General features: G+C 38.6%; 1 protein-coding gene across 1 annotated transcript in view; it reads left to right on the forward strand.

Moving 5' to 3' along the window:
* Positions 1–20,009, forward strand: part of LRP8 (LDL receptor related protein 8) — a 1,993,970-nt gene that overhangs the window by 1,503,104 nt on the left and 470,857 nt on the right. The window contains exons 6-7 of the mRNA XM_044085444.1: positions 8,450–8,572; positions 11,676–11,798. Coding sequence (XP_043941379.1) covers positions 8,450–8,572; positions 11,676–11,798 — 246 coding nt within the window. The remainder of the gene's footprint in view (positions 1–8,449; positions 8,573–11,675; positions 11,799–20,009) is intronic.

Below are 20,009 nucleotides of genomic sequence, written 5' to 3' on the forward strand. Positions count from 1 at the left end.
AGAGTGTAAATCTTCTGTACATTGTTGCATATTTGGGAGGCATACATATATCCTCTCATTGTTTCTTTGTGAACTGCTTATCCAAGCTCTATTCCCAATCCTTTCTAATCTCCTCTGCTTGATTCTTTTAGTTATCATGCAATGTTTTATATGCTCTACTAAGTATTTCTTTTTTAACAGCAGCTTCTGTTCTGGATTCTACTAAAATGTCTACCACTGCTGGTCTATTGCTTAGGACCTCCCTATTTCTTTCTCTTTGCCTATGCTCTGATATCAATCCCTGGGATGACATGATCGACAAACCATGATGCTTTGCCAGAAATGGCCTCTACCTGTCACCCCTGGGATTTAGGTTACTGGCTAAAGCTCTTGCCACCCCTATAGTGCCTTTTTTAGCAAAGTTCAAAGGACATAACCACCACCTTAACAGATACAAGCATGCAAAATCTGAAGGTAATGCTACTCAATGCTAGAAGTCTAAACCTCAAAATGCCCTCTCTCGAGGCACTCCTAAAAATGGAGAACATCGATATCTGTGCAGTAACTGAGACCTGGTTCACAGCTCCAGAGAGCACCCCTGCAATACCAGGCTCCAACTCTTACCACACTTTTCGGCCACCAAACCAAGACCAAAACACTAATGGTGGAGAAGTGCCCATATTCACCAAGGATATTCATACCTCCAGGCTAGCTGCCCAACACAATGCATATGAAATTCTCCAGGTGCAACTAACACTAGGTAAGACTACAATCCAAGTTGTAGCTTGCCACAGATCTCCCACCATGCCCCAAGATTCTCACTACACCTTTCTAAACATACTGGAAAATAATGAGATACAACCAAACACCCTAATACTGGGGGATTTCAACTACCCTGCCATTAACTGGGAAAACTACTCGGGTACCAACAACCTTTCCCAACGGTTCTTGGAATTCATAAATTCCAATGCCCTAGATCAACTAATCCATTGTCCCACCAGGGGCTCAAATATCCTAGACCTGGTCATTACCAACATGGGAGCTAGATGCTCCACACCAGTGGTCACCCCCTCATTGGTCAGGTCTGACCATAAGCTAATCACTCTTGACATCCACAGCCCACCCCCATCCTGCAGTAAGGAAACCTCTGTAAAAAAACTTCTCCAAAGCCAACTTCATGCTACTCAAGTCAGAAGTGACAAACTTCATGACACCCATGCAGACAGGAGCTAAAAGTTCAACTGCTGAATCCTACACTAAGGCACTGTATGAGCACATCCACTCGTGCATGAGTCGTGCCATCCCAAATAGAACCAAGACGCTCTCCTCCAAAAAAAGGAAGCCTATCTGGTGGTCCCCTGCCATATACAAACTGTACAACAGAAGGAAGAAACTGTTGCAGAAAAGAGGAAAATCCCAGGATGCAAAAAACTCACTTACCAGTCTCAGTAAGAAGCTGAGATCCCTCATAAAATCCTCCAAAGCAAGTTACGAAAATAAAATTGCTGAAGATTCCAAAGACAACCACAAGGCATTCTATAGTTATGTCAAGAATCTAATTGGCAATGCTCAGATCTGCTCTGAGCTACAACAGAATGGCATTAAATATACTGATTCCAAGGATATTGCCAATATCCTGGCAAATCGATTTAGTGCCAACTTCACCCCTCTCTCACCCCCTAAAGGGCCCATCTCAATACCAAAAAATTGCACACAGCCACACAGGTAGAAACTGCACTCTCCAAAGCTAAGAATACAGCATCCATGGGACCAGATGACATCCTGGGCTGTGTACTACATGAACTACAAAATGAACTGGCACCTCACCTAAGTGTCATGTTTAATCATAGCCTCACCTCAGGCTTAGTGCCCACTGAGTGGCACACAGCTACAGTTATCCCACTCCACAAAGGGGGATCCACCTTGGTTCCCCGGAACTCTCGTCCCATTAGTCTGACGACCCTGATCTGCAAGGGCATGGAATGCATTATCATGGTACTTGTAAACAAAGACATTGGCAACCTTCAAACACTGGACCCCACCCAGTTTGGGTTCATGAAGGGCTGATCTTGTCTCCTGAACCTGATTGACTTCTTCAAATCAGTCTCCAGAGCTTTGGACGAGGGTAAGGAGGTCCACACAGCCGATCTGGACCTCGCCAAGGCCTTTGACACCATCCCCCACTCTGGAATCATAGATAAACTTACTAAGCTGGGCATAAATCCCTACGTCACTCGATGGGTTGCCAACTGGCTTACTGATAAAACCCAGACTGTAAAAGTAGCCGACTGCAAATCCAGCTCCAGGCAGGTGACAAGTGGAGTACCTCAGGGTTCAGTCCTGGGACCGCTCTTGTTTAGCATCTACTTCTCTGAAGTACAGGCCAACACTAAGGGACTCTGGCTAACAAAGTTCGCAGATGACTGCAAACTGGGAGCCATTACTGAATCCCTAAATGATGTGGATATTCTACAAAAGGGCCTTACAGAAACAGATGCTTGGTGCCAGTGCCATGGGCTCAAGCTTAATGCCAAGAAATGTATAGTTATCCCCTTTGGGAAAAAACATGTACCCATGAATTACCACATAGGTGGCAGTACACTAAACACCGAAAGTGTGATGAGAGACTTAGGGACACAGGTGGACATTGGTCTCACCTTCGAAAACCACATCGCCACAACAGTCAGGAAATCCTTCTATGTGGCACACCTCATCACTAAGGGCCTTTCATTCAGAAAAAAGGAGGTCATTGTCTCACTGTACTCATTCCGCATTAGACCCATTATAGAGTACAACGCCACATTTGGTATGTACCTCACAAGAAAACTGCAACAGCTGGAAAGGCCACAGAAATATCTCACTAAAAGAATCACAGGCCTAAAGCAGATGCCCTTTGCTGACCATCTAAAAAAAACTCCAGCTATACTCTGTGGCATATTGTCTTCTCGGAGGTGATCTCTGCTTAACATATAAGGCCATGTCAAACCCTGAGCTTTTGGACAGGCTCCACTTAAAGAAATCCCAGTCCCCCAAAGCCACACGCTCCAGGGATCTAAACCTTGTCATCACAATGAGTAAAACATGCTGGAGGGATAGGTTCCTGACCCAGAGACTCCCCATACTCTGGAATAGACTGCCCATACATATCAAGCAGAGCGCCTCCTTGGCCCTCTTCAAAAGGAACCTTGACAATTGGATGGGAGATAAGAAATTCACTTCGGGGATCATGTCATTCGCCCTGCTAGACAGGGGTCCAGGGAGGTAAATATTGTCGGAAGAAATATCCTGGGAATTGTTATGGCTAGGCTTGTATAGGCCCTAGGGCCGATAGCCTAGTACCAACCTATGAACCTGATAGGGAAGGCAATCTCTAGCCTGCAGTCCAAATAAATTGTTAGCCTTTTCCCATTCTATTACCTTTCTCTCACTAATTATTTGCTTGCCAATACCTTGGTTCTTATGCCCGCTTTCTCCAATAAATTCCAGCTCCCTCTTTCCTACTGCCTGTATCCCTAATTGCAGTCATCCTTATCAATAGAATCTCCTTCCTCCATTCCTGTGTTGCCTTAGTTCTTAGAATACTTTCTTCTACTTTATGAATATAATATATAATTCTGTATGGTTATTGTTATTCTCCTTAAGGCTCTGCATCTAAAGTCTCTCCTTGTTTCTTGAGCTTCTCCCCTGTTTCATCATCATCCCTTTCTATGTTGAAATATAGTTTTCTGTTTATGCTATGTATAGGAGCCTTAACTGTATAGCTCTGAAATATCCCTTCAAATCAGGTAATCCCAAACCGCCTTGTTCTACTGGAAGAATCAGCTTATCCCACTTGACCCTTGCCATCTTCCTTCCCAGATAAAATCCTTCTGCTCGTTATTAATTGCTGTCCAAAACTTCTCTGGTTGATAAAAATATGTCTGACCTCTGCATAAAACTAAATGGACTAAAAATATTTTAACTACTTATATCTTGCTACCCATATCCATATAACAGAGCTTCCAGTTTCTCAGTTTTTGTATTATCTTTTGTTTAGTCTCTCCCCACATATCCTTAGCTGCCACACCAGAATCCATTTTAATCCATACTCGTATGTACTTCATTTTATTATGTCCCCATAAATATGGATATTGCTGAACCAATTCATGTGCAGGTACATATTTACAGCTATTGCCTTTGTTTTAGTTTCATTAGTTCTGTGTCCTGAAAAGATTTGAAACTGCCTCAAAATGTTCCACAACACTGCATGGCTAGGCTTGTAAGAGCCCTGGTGGTCGTTATCCTAGTAACAATTTATGAAACTATGAACCCTAATGGTAAGGCCGCCAGAGAAACTTTGACAGAGAGATCTGAAAAGTTGTCAGAAGAAACATTTCTGGAACAAGGCAGTAGGTAAGCATTAGGATGTTCATCTGAACCCAGACCATACTGGTAGGTAGTCTGTTGGAGACTTAAGTATAACATTTCATAGTGTAACTGTATCAGACGTGTAAACCATAGGCTCCTCAAAATAATTCATCCTTGGAAGTTTCTTATAAATGCCACCAAGATAGTCAAACAGGACCAAGTAGTGAAAAAAAAAATCTTACTTGAATAACATTTAAATGACAACACTGCTGTTCTAATAGTTGTCTATTTGAAAACATGAAACTTATAAAACTATTAAAATGTATTGCATTTGACAGAATAATGAAAAGGCATTATTTGTTTTATTTCTAAAAGAAAGTCCAGAAATGCAGCATTGAAAGTGTGTTATGTATTTTATTGCTGATGCCTTTATTTATGCATATAATTTTGCCACAAAGTAAAGTGGGAATCTAACTTTTAAGATGGGGATGTAATATATTGTAGTTTTAAGATGTTTACCATCTCTAGCCTGTGTCAGAGTTCAGAATGTATATATTACCGTCTGGTACCCTGTAATTGTTGCAGCCTGAAATATATGCTGGTTAAGCTGACTGCTTGTAGCTGGAGTCCGTTGATTCACTGTGACCATCCTGAGTATCACATTTTACACATACACACATTAGTAGTATCCTTCTTCCTCATTCCCCCATCCTTAAGGTGATTGGAGAACTCTGTCCTCCACTTAGCCTATCAGTGATAAGCTCTTTCAGCTAATACCAAGTTCATTCTAGCAGTAACTGAAAACTCTTCACAACTGCTTTAATCTAGGTGTTCATCAAGGCGGTCAGCCAGTCACACTTAGGCCAGCAGTGAGCAGTGCCTTTTGCCAAATCCCATATACATCCTGATAGTGATTGGTGCCCTCAGCCAGTTTATACCCAGTTTAGCAGTGTTCAGTGTCCTTCCAAATTCTCATGCACACCTTGTGATAATTTTTGGTCACACTTGCACCATTTCTGTCAGAGGTTGACTCCTTCATCCCCCACTGTGTTTCCATTCTCACCCAGAAATGGGACACCAAGTGGTCATCTTCTTTAGCAACCTCTTCCTATATCTATGAATGATGCATTACCTACCACAGCTCCCATGCTGTCCGCATAACGTAAACTAGTATTCTTCCCCATATACCCAACAACAAATTGTTCAAATGGTACGAAGGTGCGTTTTTAATTTGTTTACACTTTTTTAGCATGGTGGCTGAGTCCACATGTTTCTTACTTTTCTACCCAATATAGATTTGCAACTTGACCCCATGCCATAAGCAAGTCTTTCTTTAAGACATTATGCCTTGCTTTGTAAACGTGATTATTATTCACAGGCTTTTACTGTGAATGTGTATGTACATTTCAAGGGCAACTAGACATCTTGCAGCATTTTATAGATTAGCACAGAGCTGTAAGTCCAAGAGTATTTGTGTTTTGGAACTCGTTGAAAATAACCCTAGCTAGATATAGTGTGTTAAGTCAAGTTATATTTCTTTAATGATGTAATTCAGAATGTTCATTCAACCCAGCATTTTTAACTTGTATGTGAGCTTGGTGTTTATAGTTTATACATGATGTATCAGTAATTTTAAAATGTTTAAAAATGACCATGCCTTATGACTGCATCATGCTGTTGAGCATGTCCATAAGTGACGTCATACTTTTGGCCATACATACTGTGTCTCACTTCTGCATATCTAAAAATGTAGCAACTCGTACTTAGTTTCATGTTGTATGGATACATACTAGCACTTACTGGTCAGCTGCTATTCCATCCCCCATTGGTGTACCTCTCTGTAATCTCTAACCTTCTTGAGGGGAAAAAAATTTGCACCAGAAAGTACATGTATTTGTCCCTCTGAGGCAGAATAACTGGTCATTAGTCAATTAGTCTGACACCTTTGAGTGACCTTCCAGCCGACTGTAGACAAGTAAACCCCAATCATTGGTAATGTAATTTGGCTTCTTGCCATGACAATAGTGGGTGACTAAATTCACTCCCTTCTTTTGACATCAAGTAGACCAAAACCTGATCATTAGTTGGCACATAGATGGCATACTGTACCAAACCATTCAATAGCCTGATGTTGTGGTTCCTTGCTGGACATACAGCTGCTTCCTTAAGCCATACTGTTGTATGGATGTAACAGAAGTAACTGCAGCTGCAGCTACAAGGCTATGTGTGCATGTGTATTGGTAAGAGACTGCACTGCATTTGACAGCACCTGAGTAAAGCTCACTACTGCAAGTAGTACAGAGTCAACAAAGTGAATACTTTTATGTGTGGAGGGAGGTTTAATGCTTTGCATTGTGTGTGCCTGACAGCAGAGACCTGAAATAAATTACTAGTGCTACTGTTTATGTATTTTTTTATTTAATCATAATAAGGCATCTGAGGTGTGCAGTCAATAAAGTGCTGAATGTATTTGTATATCGGTGTGGGTGTGTATGTATGTATTTATATACATATATATACATATATATATATATATATATATATATATATATATATTTATACATATATAAAATGTATATCCTAATAGTTATAATAAAAAATAACTATAATAATGCCCTCCACGGTGGATGCTACAGAGAAATAATGGACCGTTACATGGATTGTGAGGCCTTCTGCCTGTAGCATCTGGCCTCACAAAAATCCTTGGGCAGGCTATTATTTCCCTGTAATGCCCTGTAATGCCCACCCTCTCAGGCATTATTGTTTGCGAACTATTCTTCTTGGACTTGTAAGTGGAAATCATGCACATCATTTAGCTAATGTTATCATCTAGCAGCTTGCAAATGGAACACTGTTCCTGGAATTGAGATGAAATAGATACTACTTTCATGGGTGAGAAGTGCTTAGCATGAAAGCAACGCTGTAGAATTTCTAGGAAACTATAAATCATGTGTCATTTGAACAATGCTCGCAAGTCTCCTCCCTCATTTTGGGACAGTTATTGGGAAGATCACACTGAGTCTGACCAAGGATTTTTTTCTTTCTGAGGATGGTAAAGGTAATATTTTAGAATTTCTCTTATATGTTTTATAATCTGCTTCCCTGCACCTGCTTTGCTTTTTAAGAGATGAAACAGACAGCACCATCTCCACATTTTTTTCATATTCTCTACTGTTTTATTATGTTAAGGCTTGCTTCTGTTTGCTCCAGTAGGTGAAAGAGGTCTGAACTATTTTTCAGAATTTAGTAATTAGACCCTAGTGTGTTTGTAGGTGGTGTTATGGCATTTGCTGTGTGTTGCCAGGAGACCAGTAGTATTGTATCATCATCATCATCAGGGCCTATGACCTCATGAGGAAGTTGGCATAATGGTTAAGGTGTTTACCTTACAGACAAAAGCTGCAGGGTTTGTTTCTCACATGCGGTAATTGACCAGGCTTAAAATGGCCCACAAAGATAGCCTAGTAGTAATCTATGAACCTGTGATTCGTCATTACTCAGGTAAGCACCTAGATGACCAGAATGCCTGTGTTGACAAGTTCACGATGCACAATTCATTGAATATTAACTGCAGGAAGAGTTTTTGTCCCAAACATCTGTTTGAAGCTGAACTTTTTGATTATCCTTACCATGAACCACTGTAGTAATTGCTCTCATCCCAGAAATCAAACAAGCTTTTTTGGAAAGTAGCCAGATTTAAGTGGACAGTAACATTTTGTGATGGCTTTCTTTATCCTTTCTTATTCTCTGCTTTTAAACTGCTTGAGGGCACTTATAAGGAAGGCCTATGTTCTCTTTTGTGTGTGAGCATTAGTGAACTCTGCATTTGAAAATACCCCAGAATATAATTTAAATGTTTGTATTCATACTGATTAGTGAAAATTTGGCCAGGCACCAGGGAAATGTTTCTACTGTTTTTGATGAGTGTCAAGTGATACATCCTGCTGGGCTACCACCAGTTCAGGCAGATGGGACCTCAGTTTAAGGTGTCATTTTAGTTGTGCATTACTACACAAGTATAATTCTCGTAATCATTTGATATAAAATGTTCTGATAATATCTTGTTTCACAGAATGCCTTTGAAGACTTTCACAGGGTATTCCTGTCTTTTCTCTCTTTGTAGCACTAGTGACATGCCGACCTGATGAATTCCAGTGTGGTGATGGTTCTTGTATCACAGGGGTCAAGCAGTGCAACTGGGTCTATGATTGTCTAGATAACAGTGATGAAGCTGGTTGCATCAGCTGTAAGTATTGTAATAAATTTACTGTTTGGTAAGGCTAATAGAACATCTGCTCAATATGTTACTAAGCAGTAGCACAGTAAGTTATACTAACCAGTAACACAATGTGTTATATTAACCATAAAATTTTGGGTATAAAGTGCAGACATAGAGTTAAGGCAGAAGCACTTATATTCAGGAAAACCTTTAGCAAATCAGATAAAATGTTTTTATTAAATAATTAGATGTTTATTTTTTAATGTAGTGTATTTTTTTTCTTCCAAGATTTCCAATTTCTGATATGCATGCCAGTTTTGGCCCACTATACTACCCTAGAATTGCTATCCACTCATCAACTGCTTGTTCAGAAACTGACCCAAGTGCCTCCAGAAAGAAATTTCTTCTTTCAAATTGGATAACATACCCGGCTATGTGACATGAAGGGATGGAGCCTTCTCTGCACCCCAGATGATCACACTTTGATTAGCAGCTTGGGAACTGGAGGAGACAGATGCAGGGTGAGGAGGTAGGACTTGGACAGCTTATGCTAGCGCACTCATCCTGTGAGGATGAAATGGAGTACTGTCTAAGACTGTGGCACATCCCAGTGGTGGCTGGAATGTGGTTCCGTATGTAAAGACAGGCTATTGCTTATTTCAGTGGTTGACAAGGACATGAGCAAGGTGGGATAGAGTGGGGATGCTTGTAACATCAAACTTAGTCTGCCCAGTTAGGGATCCCCTCCCCCTCCATACCAAAATCCCCACCACTAAATGCATGTATAATGCCCACACCCCAACTCTCACCCCTCTTAAACAGGGAATGAAAGTTTTGTGGGAAATAGTCTGCATGATCACTGTCTCTCTGGAGAGACATGTCCCACCTGCAATGTTACAGCAGGATTCAGCCAGACTCTTACCTGGACAAATAGGGAGGGGGGATTTGGTAGTCTTATGGGCAAAAGGTCATAAGATTGCTTTGTCTCTAGAGAATCCAAGATTTGGAAGGACCCCTTCCCAGATAGTAAGGAGAGTATGAGGGGAACAAATAGGCTTATAGTTGAATGGGTATACTGTGCATATCAGCAACATTCGGGAGGGGCAAAAAATAGATAGCCTGTCTGCTTTTGTGTGGGTATTTTCATGGCTGGTATAGTGCCAGGCTTAGGCTGAGACTAAGCAGACACCATTACTCCTCCAAAAACCCTAGTCTGAGATGGACAAGAGCTGGGTCATTGTCCACTCTTCTCCCTATAACTCTTGGAGTCCCACAAGGCTCTATTCTGGGACCCCTCCTCTTCACTATTTTCATAAATGATCTGAAATTCTCCCTTCCACAAACCACCTGCATACAGTATGCCGATGACTCGACATTAATATGTTCAGGCTCCTCGCCTGCTGGACTTCATTCGAGTACCCAAGCAGTATTTACCTTAGTTGAAAACTGGTTCCATCAACACACTGTCTCCTTCTTAACCCCCAAAAAACTAAATTGGTACTATTCTCTCCCACTCAGAAGTCTCCTGCTATCAACTTCACAATTACATCTAATAATGGTACTGTAATAACTCCGGACACAACCACCAAACTTTTAGGTGTAACAATTGATCATAATCTAAACTTTGACACACATATCAACCTAACCATTAAATCAGTTAATAAAAAACTTGGTTTCTTCTAAGGCTTAAACCCTATCTCACACCTCTAGCTAGGACTGCTATTGCCTGAACTCACTTAATCTCCATCCTTCTGTATGCATCCCCAATCTATGCCAGCTTATCCAAAAATAATCTTCATAAGTTGGAAACAGCCTATAATAACATAGCTAGATTTGCCACTGGTGCCCCTTTTCGAACCCACCACTGCCAAAATCTTAAATTGCTAGGATGGCTGGAATTGTAAAGCCAGATTGTTTTCCAGCAACTTACTACTATAAACAAGATCTTACACCATCCCACAGATACACCCATACTCTCTACCCTTATCTGCCCATATAAAAATCTAACAACCCTTCGATCAGCTAATAAGGTACTAGTAGCTGCCCTAAAGTCCAGCAACAAATCTGGAGCTAGCTTGTTCTCAAACTCTATTGGTAACTCCTGGAACACTCTTCCAACTGAACTAACAGCCCTTTCTTCTACCCCACTTTTCAAGAAGCAGTTAAGAAACTTCCTTAAAGCCCAATGACTTTGCCCATGCACAAATCCTGACTGACACTTACTCCCCTAGCAGGACCATTCTTTACTATCTATCTTTAACATGCTATTTCAGGTACTCTGATATTCTCTCTTAATTCATAGTGTAGTAGCTCACTTCCTAAGGTTTGGTAAACTTTATAAACATTGCTACCCTCAAAAAAAAATGTTTTATTAATCCTTTTACTCAAAATTGTTAACTTATTTAATTGGGTATGTTGGTATGTTACTCTAACAGTACTATATAAATGTTCCTGTATTTGAAATGTTTTACCTGTCTGACATTATCTGTATTGTATATGGACAAGATTTCTGTCTTGTAAATTGTCTTAATGTGGAACTTTTCTCCCCGGGCCTCCGCTGAAAATGGGCATACATCTAGTCGGACTATCCCGGGTAACAAATGTAAACTAATTAAATAAATACATTGTTTAATGCCTCTTTTCTTGCATGGTTTTCCAGCGAACCGAAAGCCATTCTTAAGCTTTGGTCACTACTAACTGACATGGAAGTCAGACCACTGTGTTGATCTGCTTGCACAATAAGTCCCTGTAAACAATGATGCTTGAGTAAGTATGCTGTGAAAGTGCAAAGAACCACCCACCACCTCCCCCAGCACTACAGGATATTAGGATCCTGAAAGAGTGAGTGAGTTGCATGAGTTGGGGGGAGACTTGAAAATGGTATGGTGACAATCATAGTAAGAAGTCTTAAGTAAGTGAATGAAGTAGGACAAAGTAAATGACTCCTAAGAACTGACGAGAATGGAGGAATTGTTGGAGTGGAGAGTAGAAAGTGTGACAGAACATAATATTTTGGGAAAGATTCCTATGGTCTCTCTCAAGACATTTTCTGTATTTGTGTTTTTCAGAGTTTATGTTTCACTTATTGATTCTTACTGCCCCTTTTTTCTTCATTTCTTTATTATACCAGCAGTGAAATGTGAGGGACCTTCAAAGTTCCTCTGTGGGTCTGGAGAGTGCATTGACAGCAAGAAGGTCTGTGACTCCAAGAAAGATTGCAAAGACTTGTCAGATGAGCCCTGGAATGAATGTGGTAAGAGTCATTTATTTCATTATTTTGTTCTTGAACACGTGTTGTCCTTGTTCCTTTCCTTTTAAAGACTGTAGGAAAAGCATGTTAACTTTATCAGGCGTGCTTTCCACTTGTATGATGTAGTGCAACAGAGCTGGCTTTTATGTGTGGTTAGTGCAGGAATTGCACTGCTTTACAATGTAAAGGTTTGGGGGCTTGAAGGTTGCTAACCTAGTGGCCATGATATAACTGCATCTCTTCTGCCCACAAAATTATCATTGCAAAACTGCAGATCTGCATTAGTAGTATATCACCAGTTATGATAAAAGGCTTCTTGCCTTAATGTCATGCTGACAGAATTCGTCTACAATACCATCAGCTTGAGTTTGACTTGCTGTCTGTGTGCTGGAAAAAATAAAAACAATATTGAGCAATTGGAGGCTAGCTTGTGATGGTTGGTGAATAGACAAGCGTAGTGAAATGGAGACCAGAGAATCACTAATCAGCACTGTTGCATTAATGCGTGGTATTATACACACAGACATATAGAGAAAGCCTTTGGAGCATATGTGTCTGTGCTGCTCTTGTGATCATGCAAGCTGCATGAAAAAGCTCCCGAACCTGCAGAGTGGTGGTTCACCAACTAGCCCACAGCCCAAATGACAACAACCAAAATTACTGAAGTTTAATGTTACTCTGTCGGGGAAATGGAGAGGAACTACACTTTGTGGCTATGCATCAGTACGCACACAAGCTATTCTGAGCTGAGGGTGGAAGGTTCTGATGAACCCAATGACCATCGTGAGGCCAAAGGAGAAAGCTGTGTCGAAAGGTTTTAGCACAATGAAAACTAACTTTATTGCTGAGGGTTGCATACGTGTGCAGCTGCAGTATAGTCCATTTTCCATCATTGTGTCTTTCTGTAAGTTTCTGTAATGTACATTGCACTACAAGAAGCTGACACTTGCAGGTTAAATTTCATCATTTTTGCAAACGGACTTAAACATCCGAGGTTTGCATTATTACTTATTATTCATTTATTAACTTTATTTTATTTGATGACTGGGGTAAGTGCTGATTTTTGTTAACTTTTATACAGGTTTAGCCTGTGGATAGAACATACGTATACATTTCTTCACAATAAATGTAATCTGCTCTCCATCCATCCAGTGTTGTTAAGTTGCATCTGACACCTGTAATGATCCCATGAACAGTCAATACCATCCATAGAGTTTACAAGGCAAATACTCACAAATCTCATATATTCCCACAGACAATTAATAGTCATTAATACAGTTATTGCATGTGTCTCTAGGTCTTGAGAGGAAATTTAGACTACCTAAAGAATATACATGGTGAACATACAGACTCCACAAACAAGGTATCCCAGCCAAGAACTGAACTAGAGAACCTTTTGCTGTGAGGCAACACTACTACTCCCAACAGTAAGAACAGTAATACTGTATTTTCAGTATTTACAACCCAACCGTGTGTTGTTGAGCACTTTTTTCCTGCAACAAAGTAATATAGTAAACATTTGTTGTTTAAAGGTTCTGTCCTTGAGAGATAGTTAGGGCTGTAAGGTTTGCAGAAGAAGAGGAGATAGATGTATTCTATAGGGGTTAAGTCATAACTGAGCACCTTAAAGGATGGGGTGCTGGGGTGTTAGGGTTAGGTGAAGGTGGACCATAATTGGAAAAAGTGTATGTTCATCTATGGGGTAAGTTATTCTGTAAGCGTCCATAAAGTTAAGTATTAAAATATTACATTTCAATAATTTAGCTATGCACCGTATGTTTTTATTCTTGAGATACTGTTTATTTTTAGTTTAAAAATAGTATTACCTTTTTTCTCATTTATGAGTGGTGCAGGTGTTTTGCTTAATGAGGCACAAAAGGAAGTTATGCATGTCTTTGGTTTTAGGCCTGCAGTTCTTCTTCGGTCCTAGTGGCTGTAGTTTGCTACTGCATCTTTGCTGTGCTCATTTCTCCAGCTGAAGGTCTCCCTCAGCTTATCAGATGCCTATATGTACATATAATATGGAGACAGTCCAAAGACAGGCAAATGAAATGTCTTGGAGCCCCCAGAAGTAACAATACGATGAATGACAATGATACCAAGGAGATGAGGGATAAGACAGAAGTTATTATATTGATTTTTTTTTTGGGGGGGGGGGTTGTTGACTGGGATTGAGCATTGAACCACTTGGACCTTTTTCAGATACAACCTGAAAACACTGTCTAAGTGACTTGCTCGAAGTCATGCAGTAGGCAAGTGAGCTTGAGGGAATCAAACCTTGGATACAGGGAACAGCTCAATAACAGCTTTATAATCTTAACCCTCTGCATTATATACCAGACTTATTACAAATACAGTAAAGGAGTAGAGCTGGACATCTTTCTAAAACTTTGACAAATGGGCATATATGGATGGGGTATATCTGAGGGGTAGTATAAAACAGTATTTTTCTGCTGAAGGGGCAGTTGAACACATTTTTAGAAGAGGTTGCAGTGTCAAGAATGGTGAAGGACATCAAACAGTACATATGATTAAAATATGACTCTTCTTTTGGGGTTAGCTAGAAAGAAGGCAGTCTGCTTCTTCACTGGAGCCTGTACCTGAAATCTTGATTGACAATTTAGGGATCAGAGTGGAAACAGGTAGTCTGCTGACTAACAAGAGGGCACCTACTCCTTATCCATCAGGTGCTGCTGTGTACCTTTGTCTGCCTGCCTTTTTGTTTATTCATTTGGCTTTTGATAACCAAGTACACAACTGGACAGTGCCCATTTTATTAGCCACAGGGAGAGAAGCGCACGAACATTACAAATAAGAGCAAAACACAGCTCAAATGCTGTTAGACATTAAGACGTTACATTTGGATACCTCAATACAAGTGAAGCTACAGAAGAAACAGGCATTAACTCAACATCAAAGTGAGTACTCCACTAAATAAAACTGCAAATGCTTTTAGTACTAAAACAGTGTCATATTGCTTAGAAACAAGAAAATATGATATAGAAGACATATAAGTACAAGACAAAATCTTGCTAAAATAATTCACATTAACACAAATTATTATAATTCACTGGGGACATGTAACCTAGCTAAATGTGGGTTTTAATCTCAGTGTAATAACAGATAAAGTAGTAATGAGTAAGAAGAACCAGCATTATCACTGCCTGTTGTCAAGCCATGGACCTGTAAGTAGTTCACCCCTGTTCATTAGATCTGGAGTAGTCTGACAGCATTTACAGACACTTGCATTAAATATTTCAACCAGTAAAAACGTTGACAAGTTAGGTAGAGTAAAACCACAATTTAATTAGCAAACTAGATTGAGCAATTTCGCCCTCAGAATTCACAGAACTTCATCAGAATGAATTTGATTACACTACTGTGCAAGACACGAAGGCAGTCTTGATCATAGATCACAACAAATATCATGTGACATTATAAATATTACACAATTAGTACTGAGCAACAGTATTAAGTTAATATTTACCAAAAAAAAATAAAATTAATAAATACAAATTATGTTATCAGTATATGATGAATAAAAAAAATTTTTTATTTTTTTATTTAATGCGTATCTGCTCTAAACTTCAGTACACTGTTAATGCTAATACAGTCATTCAGCACTGGGGAGTGGCAGCATTCAAACATAACTGCCACTGCATTTGGCTTTGTTGTAAACATGTCTCCCACATGCCACATCTGTTGTAACTTTAACAATATCAGTGATGAAAACAGAACTTTATTGTAACTGGTGCAACCATGGGCACCAGTCGTGCAGGTCCAGTAAATATAATGGCAGTGCAGGGTGTATGCAGTACATACCTCTAAACACAAGAAATCTGGAAAAAGATGAACAATATTGGGAGGACAAAGGCCTAAAATTAAGAACAGATTGTTCTTATAAACTTAGAAAGTAGTTAGAATAACAGGTTTTGTGTCAGCATGCATTTTCTGAAGGATATAAAGTCTGAAACTTAAATGTATATCATTTAGTGATTTCAGTCTTCTGTGATTTGTCAGAGAACTGCAAATTTTATGAGAAAATGGCCAAAAAACATGGGGCAAAATTCTAGACATTCTGTAAAAATCTAGACATAAGTAGTGTGATGCAATGGAGACATTGCACAGGTAAATCACTGTTTTTGAAGGCATTTAAACAAGCACTAGATGACAAGGCAAATTCACCAGCATGGAGTAAACTTTCTCTGTGGAGCAATATTCCAAACACTTGCAGATATGTCTTCTCAAAGAGTCATCCTGAAATTAATGGATGAACTGACCTTTTAAGATATTTTCTTGCAAGCCAGAGTTCAGAATCCCATAGAGAAAAACAGAACTTCATATGGTGCAGTGGAGGTAGCTGTGTAATTTGATTTGTGAATAACTCATTAACCTCTACTGGCTGAATTTTTTTTGTGATTTATCCTTGACCAATGGTTACAATGAATTTATGATCTGAATAAACCACAGAGTACATTATTCATGTCTTTCTTTGGGGAGCATGGACTCCCAGACATAGCGATCCTTTCTTTATGCTGTATGTATAGCTAAGTTCATAAACATTGTAGCTGCTCTTGGTAAGGTCCACACAGAAAGTACATGGTGCTGGATAATTTTTTAGTAAATTTGTTGCAGTATTAACGTATTGTTGGAGGCAGAATATTTTGGTAAAATGATGGCTCTACACTGATGAATATACAATACTTCTTCACCCTACATATATCTTTTTATTTTGTGGGAGGCACGTGTACATTTTCCACCACTAGTATACATATAAATTCACATTTACACTATAGCAGCTACAACATACAGCATGGTGATTTTGGCACCCATATCATTTTCAAAGGGGCAAATCAATACATAGTGGCAGCACATTCAGGATAACAGTATTATTGGCAAAATGCTCTGATATTTATAAAGAATGAACATTTAATGACTTAAGAGTACCCAAAATTTTACAGTGACCAGACATGTTTAGCTTTGTTCTCCATTTTACCATAATATCTCCTCCCCTTCTGGTCCAGTTAATTTCTTTTAGCTAAAATTTCCATCTGTAATACTTGTTATTAGCTTTCATAGAATGCACAGATGACGTATTTGTAAATAAAATATTCAGCTTTATTTTAAAAATTTAAAAGCATTACTTCTCCCAACAGATTCTCACACTTTTTCATCAAACCATTTTAAGCCTATTCTTTCCAACAACACAACACAACATTGCATTATATTTGATAGTATTGTATTTCTGCCACACACTCAACATACAATAGTTCACTGTTTGTTGAGAAATTCAAGTCAAAGGCTTTCCATTTACCTCTGTGTCTTTCTATTGCTCAGCTTCTTCTATCCGCAACTCTGTTTTATCAAACGCCCCCTGTCCACGGAGAGGGGAGTGTCTGCTGCTCAGTTAATGAAGCCCTCCCTTTTATAGGAAGGGGGGTGTAGCCTCCTCCAGTTGGGGCATATGTATATTGTGTGCCTTAACCTTAAAGCTTCACAGGTGTGACATTGGTTGCTAGAAGGTACTATACCACAACATACATGCAGTATGTGTGTATGTATGTGTATGTATGTATGTGTGTATATATATATATATATATATATATATATATATATAAAGATATGCATTTATTGAAGCAGTCCAACAATCTGTAATACACCTACAATGACAGATTCATTTGCTCAAATAAAGACTTGTATCACATATATATGTGTGTGTGTGTGGTGTTTTATATATATATATATATATATATATATATATATATATATATGGATTCCCTTTAGAAGCTCGAAAAACTGAAATACAGAATTTCAGTTTTCTGAGATTCTAATCCCGAATGCTCGGAATCGCGAAACACCAAAAGCGCAAAATTCGAAATCCTGAAGTTCAGAGCTTCTGGTGTTGCGGTGTATGAATGGATGTAAGTGCAGGTAAGTTTGTATGAGTGTGTAGGTTATGTACTATAGTGTATGTTAGTGTGTGTTTTGGTTGTGATGTGTGTGTGTGCAAGGGGCTGTGAAATGTGTGGGTGTGAGTTGCCTTTTTGTGTGTGATTGTGCAGTCTAGGAGTTAGAATATATAAGTGGGGGGGGGGTCTGTTTCTAGTGTAGGATAGTTTTGTTTGTGTGTGAGGGGCAGTTGTGTGCATGTAAGTGTCGGGATTTTGAATTTCGCAGTTATGGCCATTCGGGATTGTGGTGTTTCGGCTTTATGATCTCGATATTCAGAAATTCGGTATTTCAGAATTTTGAGATTATAAAGTGAACCCATCTATATATATATATATATATATATATATATATATATATATATATATATATATATATACATACATACACACACACACACACACACACACACACATATATCTTTCAAACGCCACTCGACTGTGGGGAGGACATGCAGACTCCACATAGAATGTGCTGTAGCCGAGAATCGAACGGGAGAACCTCTTGCTGTGAGGCGACAACGCTACCGCTGCACCACCGCGGCTATAAAGCTTAAAACTTACTATGGATAACCGGTCTTAAAAGTGAATGACTCAAAGACAAAATTAAGATAGAAATAGCTGTAAATATCTACCATAGTAATAGGGTAATACTGAAACTCATAACTTGTTTGTTATGTTATCACAAATCATAGATATTACTGAGCTCTTTCCCTGTCATAAAGTGCTAATATACTTAAAAACATGACTTTATAATTGAAAACATGACATCTGAAACATAAATATCTAAGCTGCAACAAGAAAATCAACATATTAGATACAACGTAATTATAGTTCAGTCAAAATTATTTACTTACTTTATTTATATTTGCTAGGATTTAGTATGGTATTTGAGTATCCTTACAGTTATTACCATTAGTCATAGGCATTTCCTGTAAATGTATAAAACTATACAAAACACCTGCTAACTGCATAGGAGAGTTATTTGTAAAGATCTATTCATAAAAAACTCCAGTATATTCACTAGAAATAGTGGCTATAATTAACTGTTTACAAGAAAAAATAACATTTCTGTATATATTTGATCACAGAATATAGTCACTATTATAAAAGGGAGCCATAAATATGTTTGCAGACAGTGTAGCACATAATTCTTGTAAAAGAAGTCTACTATGCTATATTAACCAATCAGAGACTTGACATTCACAATTAGGCTTGCATATACACATTAGATGTAATGTAATCTGATCTGCATGCATAGAATGCATGATGTCACGAGCTAAGTAAGAAAGCTTCACTTCTTAAATTTCAAACTGACATTTTCCCGCCCAGCACACTACACAGTACAGTTTCCTGACCTCACTTTAACTGTATCACAAAGTCTGCTTATTTACAGTAACAAATGCAAAGTTTAACTGTCAGATACTTCCAAACAATAAAATAACATTCAGTACACAAGAAATCACCTCCGGATATCACAAACCATACAACACACATAAAAAAAAAAAACTGCTTCATACAGCCTTTCCCATAACTAAACTCTATATAACGGGCAAATTTAGAACATCCGAAACAGTCATTTAAAAGCATTCTAAAAAAAAACACACCTCTCCCATTACATAAAAACTTTCAGATCCCAGCTAAAGCCTCTAATTAATAGGCGGAACAGCCCATAAATTCATGTCATCATTCTTATTTTAAATACAAAGTCATTTTCTGAAGCAAGCACTTACCAGGAACAAACAGGAAACATAACTTATAACCATTTAAAAACCTTGTCCTATAAAACATACAAGCATATAACTGTCAGAGACACCCAATTATGTCAAAAGCCAGCAAACAGCTTATTGTTCACACAGGTACCAATATTTATTCTGAAACAATCAGAAGTTATAAATGTTAAAGAAACTAGTTAATATATACTAAATCATAGATACTCCCTGTTATCCCATGTATCCAAAACAGTTTAGCAGTGACTATGCGTGTGTAATAACTCAGAAGAGCATTTAGCAGGGCAAAGGGCTATATATTATTTGAAATAAAGCATGTCATCTTAAGGTCATAAAAGCAAAGATAGCTCACTATTCAATTATATCACTCAATAAACCAGTAATATTATACTAAAAAGCATAAACAGTTATTTAATTTGTATATGAACAAAAACGTATAGAAATGAAAAAAGCAAAAAGAGAAAGAAAAACCATAAGTAATATTGTCATGACATACCTTACTTGAAAATTTATCAAGTGTAAAACAAATTAAAGTC

The sequence above is a fragment of the Protopterus annectens genome, chromosome 10.part0 (assembly GCF_019279795.1).
Source record: "Protopterus annectens isolate FY-2018-M chromosome 10.part0, PAN1.0, whole genome shotgun sequence".
Lineage (NCBI taxonomy): Eukaryota > Metazoa > Chordata > Ceratodontiformes > Protopteridae > Protopterus > Protopterus annectens.